Source organism: Anabrus simplex, chromosome 4, assembly GCF_040414725.1.
Source record: "Anabrus simplex isolate iqAnaSimp1 chromosome 4, ASM4041472v1, whole genome shotgun sequence".
NCBI classification, from domain to species: Eukaryota; Metazoa; Arthropoda; class Insecta; order Orthoptera; family Tettigoniidae; genus Anabrus; species Anabrus simplex.
Window position 1 is genome coordinate 190,573,795 of NC_090268.1, and position 13,322 is coordinate 190,587,116.

A 13,322-nucleotide genomic window follows, 5' to 3' on the forward strand; every position below is an offset into this window, starting at 1 on the left:
AAATTACTTTACTCTCATGACAATGAACGTTAAAACAGATGTTAAATTTGTAAAGGAAACTAAAAACTTTATTTTTTTATTTTGTAGCTAGTTGCTTTACGTCGCACCGACACAGATAGGTCTTATGGCGACGAAAACTAAAAACTATGAAGAGCAGAGGAAACAGAAATCAATGGCAGTACCATTGCTTGGTTACTTTTGTCTCCCACTACACCGTGTACTTTCCACTCTACCATTATCAAACTTGGTGACAACACCCTCCCCTCCATTCTATCAGCCTCCCATAGGAAGAGGGATATCACAGGTCAAGGCTGTGATTTACGGACAAATTGTATCGTTTCAGTTGAGAGGAAGTTGGATGAAAACCAGTGTGGTTTCAGACCACAGAGGGTCTGTCAGGATCAGATTTTCAGTATGAGCCAGTATGATCCAGGTAACTGAAAAATGCTACGAGAGGAATAGGTAGTTGTGTTTATGTATCGTAGATCTACAGAAAGCATATGACACGGTACCGAGGGAAAAGATGTTTGCCATACTGGGGGACTATGGAATTAAAAGTAGATTATTAAAATCAATCAAAGGCATTTATGTTGGCAATTGGGCTTCAGTAAGAATTGATGGTAGAATGAGTTCTTGGTTCAGGGTACTTACAGGGGTTAGACAAGGCTGTAATCTTTCACCTTTGCTGTTCGTAGTTTACATGGATCATCTGCTGAAAGGCAGGGAGGGATTCAGTTAGGTGGAAATGTAGTAAGCAGTCTGGCCTATGCTGACGACTTGGTCTTAATGGAAGATTGTGCTGAAAGCCTGCAGTCTAATATCTTGGAACTTGAAAATAGGTGCAATAAGTACGGTATGAAAATTAGCCTTTCGAAGACTAAATTGATGTCAGTAGGTATAAAATTCAATGGAAGTGAATGCCAGATGGGAGATACAAAGCTAGAACAGGTTGATAATTTCAAGTATTTAGGTTGTGCGTTCTCCCCGGATGGTAATATACTACGTGAGATTGAATCAAGGTATAGTAAAGCTAATGCACTGAGCTCGCAGTTGCGATCAACAGTATTCTGTACAAAGGAAGTCAACTTCCAGATGGAACTATCTTTACATCGGTTTGTTTTCAGACCAACTTTGCTTTACGGGAGCAAAAGGGGGGTAGACTCACGTTAAAACTGAATAAAATATAAATGACCGGAAATTGTATTCTCTATAACTTTTGTTATGTAGTAGACTTTTTGATTGGAGCAAAAACAATGGTATTTAACATTTTAGGTGCCTTCCCCTAAACTGCAATTTCATCCAGGGTGAATAAAATTGTTTATAGCTTATACTGTAGTTTCTTATTCCCTGATTCTATATACAGATTTTCATTAAATTCAGTTAACCCATTTTCTTGTGGCTCGGCTCTGATATGGACTTAGCAACAAAAATACAAATTCATGAATGTCTGTGTCATCATAGCCGGTACGGTAAAAATGTATAAGACATAAATGGTTGGAAATTTCATTCTATATACGCTTGGTTATGTAGTATTTATCGACACGACCACTAATAATATAAATATTAGAGAATTACATTTTAGGCCTTCCACTAAACTACCACTTCACTCAGCGTGAATAAAATTATTTATGGCCTAGATTGTAGCGACTTATTCACCAACTTTGCATACCGACTTTCATTAAATCCTCTTTAGCCGTTTTCTAGTGATGCGTGTACATACATACAGACAGAAATTACGGAAAAGTAAAAAGTGCATTTCCTTGTTACTGTGGACATGAACGATACAGAAATGCCATTCTTTTTAAATTCTGAGCAATGTACAGATAAAACTCGTATTTTATATATATATATATATAAACACACTAGACTACAGACAAAAATCAACAAGCAGGGAATAGCAAGAGTAATTCCAGAAGCAGGAAGAAAATTACGTTCAGAAAGGATGAAACAGTAATGGGCTGAAAAAAAGAAAAAATCTCCATAAACCCAACTAAGTAGTCCTATGTTGGCTAAAAATTTAAAATAAATAAAAACAATCTTAGACAAAAATGAACTATTGAAGGGCTCTAAGAGAAATATTTACTCGAATATAATGTACTTAATTGTTGAAAAATCCTATTATTTTAATTTTTCAAATACTTTGTGCAAGAACATACCAAGTGCTTTCACACTTTGATATCGAGGTTGCTTCTTCCTAATAGCAAAGCTCTGGTTTCCGTTTATACAGTAACTCTTGTCTGTTAGGTCATCAGCCCAGAGGCTGGTTAGATCCTCAAATAGCACCACCAAAGGTTATGCGGTTATAAGAAAACCACAAAAACCAATGGCAGCACCAAAATGAGGCGTACTAGGCAAAATGAGGAGTGAGGTAGTTTGCCATTGTTTTCCTCACTGGGTCAGCAAGTACTATTGCAGCACAACTGACCCTATGAGCAGCACCTTTCATAACACTCAGATGCACTAGTCGTGCTCTGAATGTCATTACTCAGCACTACCCATGCCCCAGCAACTTCCATATTGTCACAGCCATGGATGAGACTGGGACTTCGGTGGAAGCTACACTTTACTCTGGCCTACCTGAATAATTTAGGCAGTTTACTAACAATCTGTACCTGGAGATAAATGTTTCTGTATATGTAAATTGTAGCTTTACAAAGTTTAGATGTACATAAAAGATTTACAATGGAATAAATTATAATACTCACGAAATTTTCTGTTATGTTGGTTAGCGCTTTTGAGGGATCAAGTTTATATACCTACAACAATTCAGAAGTAACACACACAGACTATATTACTCTACATTAGAGGTAATATTTAAAGTCTGCACCGTGTTATGTCTTTTACAGCTGTTCATGATACACACACAAAAACAGACCATGTTACATAAACTGTCTCGGCTTCGCGTAATTTGTATGATTCCATTCCAAAACGCGATCGTTTTCTTGGTATGTATGGATGGTTCACATGAACTGACACTTTGTAATCAGAGGTGTAAGCTTTCGAAAATTTTGCCAACAGATGGACAAATACTGGATTTATCTTGTATATTTTGAGAGGAATTTGTCCATTATTCACCTCACTGTCAGAGATTTATAAAATGCTGTGGAAGAAAATCTAATAATAATAATAATAATAATAATAATAATAATAATAATAATAATAATAATAATAATAATGTCTTCACGTCCTACTAACTAGTTTTACGGCTTTCAGAAACGCTGAGGTGCCAAAGTTTAGTCCCGCAGGAGTTCTTTTGCATTCCAGTAAATCAACTGAGAAGAGGCTGACGCATTTGAGCACCTTCAAATACCACCGGTCTGAGCCAGAATCAAATCTAGCAAGTTGAGGGCTGGAGGCCAGCCAGCGCCACAACCGTCTGGGCCACTCAACCCAGCGAGAAAAAATCTCTTCTGTTATCAGCTCATAGAAAATAGGTGTAGTGAACTATTTAATGTGAGAAATGTAGTGTCCTGATTTACGTCTCTGTACGATCCCCTGCGGCACAGTATGGCCATAAGAAGCTTTATTAAGTCCTTATTTGTTCTGACCCGGTCTTGATCTTGACTCCTTCGTTTTATCTTACTAAACTGGGTTTTATGTGCGATTTCTTGCTGGGCACCGTTTGTTCAGCTGTTCTGGCATATCTCGACATAAAAAAATAAAATATTTTGCTTGTTTTTGTTCTCCCTAAAAACTCACCCTTTACATCACGATGGAATTCTGGATCAACGCGGGACCTTCCTTGTCCATTTTCAGTATATGTTGACGAAGAAATAGCACTGGTTGGATTGTAATCAGTATTATTGTCATCACTGTCACTGTCATGATCGCTACTTGATCTGGATTTAACTTTTAATCTCATTATTGTAACAACTTCTTACTTGAACTGAAATCGAACAAGTGTTTTCATTTTCGCGACTGCTGAACATTCACATCAGCTGGGCCCAAACCCTGTACATTCAAGCCTGCAGTACTTATTCCATTTAAGTTCCTGTCATTAACGAATTCCCCTTCGGCAGAACTTACATCACATGATCACTATTCTCCCACTAAAATCCAACATTTCGTTTATCATGGCCAGTGAATTATCTTCTAACAGTGGAGGCCGGTAATTCCTTTTAGACATTTTAGCAGGGAAAAATTTTAAAAAAGGATCAAATAGAACCCTGTCTCTGCAGATTTGATGGAAATCCTGAATTGTGCCTGTATTATGGATGCGTACTATAATAAATGTTGTGTAACTCGCAGTAAACACACACTCCAGTTGTGAAGGAAGAACACACGACTGGGGATCATAAATAGTTCTAAAATGTCATCAGAGAGGTCTGTTCAGTATCACAATCTCTAGAAATCCCTATTACAGCAATATTATTGCCTCCAAGGGATGATTAGGCGATTGGCTAAAGCTTCAGCACGAGGCCATTGGGCTTTAGGTCGTTCTTGTCCAGATGCAAGTTGCGTACTTTAAGATGCAACTCGTGGGTGACACATTGGTATTGGAAGAACATAGTTGAAAAAAATTCACATCAGAGGACAGACTCTTCCAGAATACGCTGCTGGAATAGAAATAAACCTCTGCAGGCAGGCAAATGAGAAAAATAATATAATTTGAATCGGCGGATACATCCAAATTCCCCGCCGAGCAAGCGACTAGTAGCCGCGGATCTCGCCGCATTGCCCACCGAACGGGTTAATTATTCTAAATCATTTATGATCTCTCTGAAAGAAGTGTTTTGTTTTGTTTTTCTAGAAGTTAACTAAATAACTGCTTCACTAGTTGGGTTTCTGGCAGTCTCAATACAAGGTGCCAACCTTTGAAGTGGGTTTTCAGTAATCCCCCCTTCACCCCATAAATTTTCGAGTCAAATCCAAAGTATCGGCCACCTTCTTGATAATGACGTCCCCTTTGCCCTCCCAAACAGCAATCTGTTCTGAAGTATTTCATATTACTAACGACCTAAAAAAAAAAAAAAAAAAAAAAAAAAAAAAATCGCACTTGTGATAAATGTGAATTTTTAAATCTTGTACTGAATCCAAGCCTACGGTAATTCCATTGTGGAATAAAATAATTTTTACGCATAAATAGAAGTGCGACAAAATGCGAATTGTGACCCAAAATGCAAAATTAGTATGAATATGCAATTTTGGTGCAAATTCTGCAAAAATGTGCTATCTTAGTGGCGAAAACATATTTCGGCAAATTCGTCAGAAATACTCAAAATATGATGCATACGTTACAATCGATGAAGAAAAGTAGCCGATCGATTGCAGCTTGCTGACTTTAATCTATATTTACAATGGCATACCTACCAACTTTCAAAAAGAGAAATCCTGAAGATCCTTAAGCGGAAATTTTTGTAACAACATGCGCATGCACGACAGTCTTGAGTAATAATGAAAAAGGATGGCCTCGGTCACGAATTTCCCGCACTGATCGATCATACGTAAGAAAAATATATGCAACATTTTTTTTAATTTAGAGGGACTGCTCAATACTCTTAGCATATAACAGCGGCAACCCGTTATGCGAGAATGTACGCGATTCGGAGTTGCTAGTCTTAACAAGGATCTTGTTGGCTGGAGTGATGGGCACAGGTTATTCACGCGCAGCCTCACTACGAGCCTTCTGGTGCCAACGCTCCTCCTCGACCCACTAACCGACCCCTAGAAGTATTCTTATTTACAGGAATTAAAATGTAGACAGTGTAAAACTCAAATTTGTCACCATTTTCTGTGTTGGTACTCCATGTGTGATGACTAGACCTTCCATCCAATCTCTGGAAGGGTTTAAAAAAATCTTAAATTTTCGAGTTTCAACCATGTACAGTGGAGCCTCGATTCTCCATTTTTGACGGGACCACAGAAAAAAAAGTACAAGACGGGGAAACGGAAAATCCAGGAACGAATGAATTATCAACAATTTGGCTAAACATCACAAAAATGAAATATGCATACTTATATTTTTACAAAAACCCCTAAACCAGACCAAACTATAGCCCCAATGGGTCTTCCGCCTACCAAGCAACCTCCCTCGGTCCGAAGGCCTGCAGATTATGAGGTGACGCATGGTCAGTGTGACGAATCCTCTCGGCCGTTATTCCTGTCTCTCTAGACCGGGGTCGTCATCTCACCATTAAATAGCTCCTCAATTAAAGGTAATCGTAGAATGAGTGAACCTGGAACCAGCCCTCATATCCCGGAAAAAATGCCTGACCTGGACAGTAATAGAACCCGGGCCCTACAGGTGAGAGGCAGGCAAGTTAGACGGCGGGGCCGGCTTCAAACAATTACCAGTAAGAGACTTAAAAATCTCCAAATTTTACATTCAGTTTTAATGGGGAAACTTCGTCAGTTTCCTCTGAAAACATCTTTCAGTTCAGCAACTTAGATCAGCCAAACTCTTCGAAAAATCTAATACCCACAACACCAAGCCAAACAAAAATCGACCACAAGTAGTTTTTAATTCTCTAATCTAATAAAATAAAGCACATTAGAGACAAAAGCACCCAACATAATGTTCATAGTTTATAGAAATCTTGTACCGCGTAAATTAGGCCTACATCGACTTAAAGATTATGTTAAACTCAAAAATATGGTTTCGAATATAAGTATCGATCCTCAAGTTCTCGAATGCATTATATTCAATTCTGCTCGTCTTTAATTACATCAAATTGGAAAGAGAAAAAATATCATTAAAACTTCTGAACTTACGATTATTTGCGACCTTGAGCTCAGCTGGAAAGCGTGCTCGCTGCACAAGTCTGTACGAGTGCGAAATTATACAAAGTTTTTAAATGTAACGTGCGCAAATAGAACGGCTGCGGTTGTTATAACATTTTAACACAAAAACGTGAAATTCCCCGTCTTATATTAGGACAAAAATAGTAATAGGCAATCCCCGAACCTCCCACGGCTTTTTGTATGTAAAGTGCAACATCTGTTCTGGTCTCTGTAACATAACCGTATATGGCAATACTAAAATACTAAATTTGTAATACCGTACTTAAGATGGAGCAGTTTCGATTCCTGTCAGAAAGCCCAGTGACTAATCACTGCCCTGAGGGAAATGCCAAAGACCTGTTCGGTGATACACTCGGAAAAAAAAAAAAAAAAAAGAATATCTAACCCTGGACATAAATTATACGTTTTGCAAGTACGAGCAATTGATGAAACTCGTTCCGTCTTCATGGAGAGCTGTCAAAATACGCTCTTTCTCTTTCCAATTGTTGTGGACACTCTCTGATTTAGGATTTCCGAGGATTCTCTAAGCAATACCACCTGAATGCAATGGTAAGATGGTCCCTTATGCAAGTTCACCGTCGATTGCTTTTCCAGTAGCCTAGAGTACTTTCTCAAAGTAGCGCAATGACTGGACGTTAACACCAAGATCTGTAAGTAGGCTATGCTGTAGCCGTCCTTTTGTGAGATAGAGTCTCTTGAAAAACACACGATTGAGGATTTAGCGTTGATGGGACTGAAACTTCTGGACAGTTGATCCGGGAAATCATTTCTCCGAGGAATGGATAATGCAGGATTTTTACAATGTGATTTAATTAGAATGCTCGTGGGACCACGTAATTTGAACGAATAGCGAAAATGTAGTTTCCAGGAGCGTATAATCGAAGTTCTACTGTACAGTGAATATGATTTTTTTTTTAAAGAAAAATTCTATATTAAGGATAAAATAGAGAAAAGTCTCCAACACAGTGCTTACCAAAAGCCATAAGCGCAGCATCTCTATACCTCCAATCTTCACTCTTAATGTTATCCTTCACAAATGGCAAGACATATGGTACAATATCATCTTCACAGCACGTAGCAAGTAACATGAGACAGACTCCAGCAGCTTTACTAGGATTCCAGTCATCTTCATCATCATACTCCTCCTGTTAAAGAGCAAAGATATTATTCTTTTCCAAAGGTTAAGCCTTTATACAGTCATTATAACACAGCAACAGTTGAAGGATACTGACCTGTTTTGTCAGTTTTTGCATAAGAACTGGCACCAAAAATTGCAAAGCTCCTTTGGCATAAAATTGAGACGTTCTCTGAGGGGGTCTTCCTGCCTCAGCTGCTTCACTATCCTCAATAGCAAGATCAACTTCTTCGTCACTCACATTTGACCAGAACTCTATGCCTTGCAGTGCTACCTCGTCAATATCAGACTTCATTGCTTCCAAAGTGATCTGTAATAGTAAAAATAAGAAAAAAAAGATAATTTACCACCGCTAACACTATTTACTTTTCAAATTTACGAAGACTTTTCCATACAAAAAAGCTCAACTATGTTGGAAGAATCACTAACTACTGAACAGATTGTCTCTTAAGTAATTAGAATTTACAAATTCAACTCAAAGCAATAATCTATAGACCTAGAGGTTTGAGGAAAAAACAAACAGGGGAGCAAGTTCTGCAGTTTAACGCCAAAAGTTGAAGTCTAATTTTTCAGGACAGCACATTCCAAAGTTTGTAGGTACTCTATAAATAAAGGTATGGTTTGAATATTGAAATTTATTCAATTTATTCAATATCTATACTACAGTAAAACAATGTTAATTCGAAGTCGTTGGGACTAAAAAAATCGGACTTCGAATGATGTGATTTCGAATTAACCGCCAATTCGCAATTCAGAAGTACCAACCCTTGCCGCGTTACGAAATATTGTAAGGCCCGTTACTGCATGCAGTTAACCTTGATTCACAGTTTATACCTTTCAAATGCCACGAAAAAGGAAATATTTCCAAAATTTATCCAAAAATGTGCATTTACAGTATTCAAATAATGCACTTGCATATCTCACTGGCAAATATAACCTCACGCAACGAAAGAAAGAAAAAAGAAAAAAAAAAGCACGATTCAAAGACTAGGAGAAATCTATGCTGGCTCCCATGTGAAATACAAGGCATCTAAAATGCATACTGTATGCATTTTAGATGCCTTGTATTTACACAGAAAGTACCCGATGCCCTTAAAATCAAACTTTCCTATGACTCTATCCTTGTACGATTTCCCGCCATGGCACTTCTCTTGTACTTCAGAAATGTAAACACTTGCCACGTCACTAAGTATTCTAAGACCCATTAATACATGCCATCACCTCGATTCACAGTTTAAACCTTTCCAATGCCATGGAAAAACTATTTCCGAAATGTATCCAACAAGGTGCATTTACAATGTTCAAATAATGCACTTGGATAAATCACTGACGAACATAACCTCGCGCAATGAAAGAAAAAAAAAAAAAAATCACACAATTCAAAGACGAGGGTGAATTATGCTGGTCTCCCTGTGCAGATGCATTATTTTTTGGATATCTGTACTGTTTGCATTTTTAGATGCTTTGTACTGGGATGGAAAGTGGCCGATGCCCTTTAAACATTGTAGCTTATCGAACTTTTCTATGACGAGGGGATAAAGTTTCTCGCTTCCATGTGCATTGCAATTGCAACGCACTACAATGACCCCCATCCCCGACCCTTGTACGATTCTCCGGCTGGCACTTTCTCCTTTAAAACCATAAGACCGTTTGGGCTCGCATTAAAATAAAGCAATGCAGTTTCATCAGCAATGACAGTATTGTTCGGTGCCTACGAATTTATTATATGAGCCACGCTTTTTCGTCAACTGTCGGCATCACCTGTGTTCGCGCATTCTGTTTTAACGCATACTGCCTGTTGCGTGATATTACGGCGTTCCTTAAAAGGTTGAATACCAAAGAATTCCAATTTCATTCAACTTGGCAATCATGAAGCGCACTGTAGACCCACCGAAGTGAGTAAGTGCGGAAAGCTACCCCTCCACGTTCCGGAACACGCGTTCTATTATGACGCGGATAAATTTAGAGTTGAAATTACTCTGTAACATACTATTGTTTTAAAATGTAAAGGCAGTTTCGAATTAAAAATCTGAATTTCGGTAATGGGACCGACAATGTACTTCGAATTACGAATTATCCGTATTTCGAATTAAACAATTTAAATAACATGCAAAACTGTATCTCATGTTTCCGGGAACGAGAGCTTCTTCGAATTACGTGGGATTTTGAATTAACCGATTTTGAATTATCGAGGTTCTACTGTACTAACATACATAAATTACAATGTATTCTAATTCTACTTAAAACAAACATCTCATCATCTTCTACAAAATCTTCTAAACTACATGTCATAATTCAACACAAAAGGAAACTTGTTGATAAGTATTCTATTTATAGAAAGTTTTCAAAAACTCAACATATTTAGGGAAATAGTTGATCGGAATAACAAACTGAATGCAGTTATCACTTTATTATCAACAATAACCTTTGAGACACTATACCCATTCGCATTTCACACATTATCTGACGGACAATCAAGTCCAACACAGGGAGCTCTTGCAGTAGTAACTAACAAGTGGTAACAATCCATGGTAGGTGGGTCAAGAAGTGCTACCAGAATTTACAGGCACTGGACCATTTATGCTGGTGAAATGTGGCTGTAACTGAGGTGCCAACTTTTGAGGTGGATTATCAGTAATCGCCCCCCGAGAAATATGTCGAGTCCAAATCATGCTCCTCCCTTCTCGATAATGACACCCCCCTTTTGCCCTTCCCTCTAGCAATCTAATCCAAAGTACTGTATTAATGCAAATAATCCTTGCCACCGAATAATCCCTGCACCCTAACTTTAGGGAGGATGATTCTTAGAAAAAATGCCAACATTGACTCAAAACCCGCACCCCAATTTCGTGCCTCAAATTTTAAAATAAATATCCGGGTATTATTTGCGTAAATACGGTATATCATATTACACAATAACATTTGCACACAACCTGTTAGTTCTATGGTAAAACATTCCTTGTAGCTTGTTTCTCATGCAGCAGATACTTTTCAGTGAAGTTTTTCTTGAAGCATCCTTCCCACTGTGATGACATTTTCGTCTTCTGGACCATAAGCGATTCCAGTGCAGATGTGCTTAATGTAGGCCTCACTTCTTTCTCAATCTTTCTGTCAACTGTCAAGTACACTTAACAGAGCAAATACAACATTACTGAAGGATTTAGAGTAGATAAGAGCAGTGCCTGGGCTCCTTCGTCCACAATGAATTTTACAACGCTTATGGGTAGCAAAAGGAAGTCACGATCGAATAAGTATCATTGCCAACTAGCAAGCATTGAAATAACGACGATTAAGGAGAAACGTTCAATTCTTTTGAGCCATTTCCTCTTCTTTTTGTTCCGTAGAAAATTACTTTTTCCATAATAATTTCCTCTTTGACTGTAATTCCGTAATGGTGAGCTGAAATCCATAATAATTACGGACAATCCGTAATAGTCGGCACCTCTGAACTACACTTCTCAGACCGGACGACCTTTCAATCCTCGTTCCAGATCCACTTATCAGACCGGACGACCTTTCAATCCTTGTTCCAGATCAAGTTTTCTAAATGGTTCTTCCTTCTATAATCATTTCTGACAAAGAAGTGAACTTTTTTTTCTGTGCATGTACTAATATCCATGTTAGAATTTTGACAAGGTTTTTTTTCCTTGTGTCGACTGATGATCTGCTAGGGATGAAAACGTATCGATTTTAATGTAGTCTATTAACCCTTTCAGTTCCAATGTTGCTTTAGGTTAACATGATATTCAGTACACACATGCACTAAGCTTATTACTTTCCGCTAAGTCCCAATGTTGCTGTGAATTAATTACAGATGTAAGCTTCCATAATCAGTCAAGAGATGGCAGAAAAGTTGAATATAATTTCTCTTAGATAAAAAAGTTGACAGTGGTGCACTCCATGGCCACGAAGGATGTCGTCTTGGTGTTTACTTTCTGCATTTTGTAAGTGAGAGAGTGTTGAATTAGGAGTGTATTTATTTTGTTTTGTGTAAAAACCTTTGAAAATACCGTGTCTATCACACATACTTAAATTTAGCAATATTATTTTGTTATAAATATATCTGAAGTAGTTGTTAATCTAAAGCAACATTGGGACTCGGGATGGGGGGGGTAAACTGTGTTACCATATCCTAACCTCAAAACAATAATGAGCAAGATGAAGCGTTTTGGTAGGGCATTGAAAGAGATAGAAATAGAGGATATTCTCGAGAAGCTTGTTGACGGGACAATATCTGACATCGAAGATAGTGATTCAAGTGATGAATTTTTTAACTATATAAGCCTATATATAAATAGTGTATTATGAACGTCATACTCGCTGTGATTTAATAATTTGTTCTGTAGGTTACAGATGCAAATCCAGATTATGCAGAACAATGTGCTGGAGGAAGTTTAGACATCAACATATTCCAGAAAAGAATGAATGTCCCAAGCATAGTTTTCAATTTTGAATTTTATACCGGGAAGGGTACTTGTAAAGATGTGGGTCTAGGTTTTTCTAGCGACATTATAATGGCTCTCACAAGTGATCATAAAAATTTTGAAGTTTACTTTGACAATTGGTTTTCTTCCCTGCAGTTAGCTATTGCCCTGAAAGAAAGGGGTATTTTTTGTTGGTACCATCCTGAATGACAGAATGGGGAAATGTCCGTTTATGGCTGAAAATGACCTAAAGAAGAAAGGAAGAGGCACCTATGACTACAGCAGTGGGAGGGAACACAACATTGCCCTCATTCAGTGGTTCATTAGGAAGGCAATCAACTTCATTTCTACATATATCGGTGTAAATACAGAAGATAAATGCCAATGATGGAGCCAGTCAAAAAAGAAAACTGTGGAAATAGAGTGTACCCAAGTGGTGAAAGAATATATTCAGAATAGACATTAGATCAGTCAATTGGTATATGAGAATTGTGTTTTGGTGTGTTAGTGTTGCAATAGTCAGTGGTTGGCTACTGTACCGTAAACATAAAAAACAGCAAGGAGAAAAATGCATGTATTCCCTTGTACAATTTCAGTTAGAAATGTCTCAAGCACTGACTAGGGCAGGGAAAGTTCTGAATCGAAGGCGTGGCCGACCAAGTGAGAGTCCAATTCCAGAACCCGGTCGAGAAAATTTTGCTCCAAGACCAGTCGATGATGTAAGGTATGATGCATATTCACACTGGCATCAGTATGAAAAAAAGAAAGGCTGGTGTAAATGTTGTCGTAGTGGAATCACCCAGTTGGCCTGCACTAAATGTAGTGTTAATTTATGCTTGACAGGAGCTAAGAACTACTTCTTCGAATTTCATAACAAGTAATTGAAGAAACATTATTTTTGAGGCATAATTTATTGTTCTATTCACCTTTGTAGAATTATATTGTGAGACAATGTTAAATATAGCTTATTTTGTTTGCTAAATGTAATTTTGTGTACAGAAGAACAGAATGTAAATTGCTCT

At 37.8% G+C, this 13,322-nt stretch overlaps 1 protein-coding gene across 2 annotated transcripts in view; it reads right to left on the reverse strand.

Moving 5' to 3' along the window:
- Positions 1-13,322, reverse strand: part of Fs(2)Ket (Importin subunit beta Fs(2)Ket) — a 154,656-nt gene that overhangs the window by 79,907 nt on the left and 61,427 nt on the right. For both annotated transcript variants that reach the window (XM_067145300.2, XM_067145299.2), the window contains exons 7-8: positions 7,974-8,186; positions 7,715-7,886 (exon numbers count right to left, since the gene is read on the reverse strand). In XM_067145300.2, coding sequence (XP_067001401.1) covers positions 7,715-7,886; positions 7,974-8,186 — 385 coding nt within the window. The remainder of the gene's footprint in view (positions 1-7,714; positions 7,887-7,973; positions 8,187-13,322) is intronic.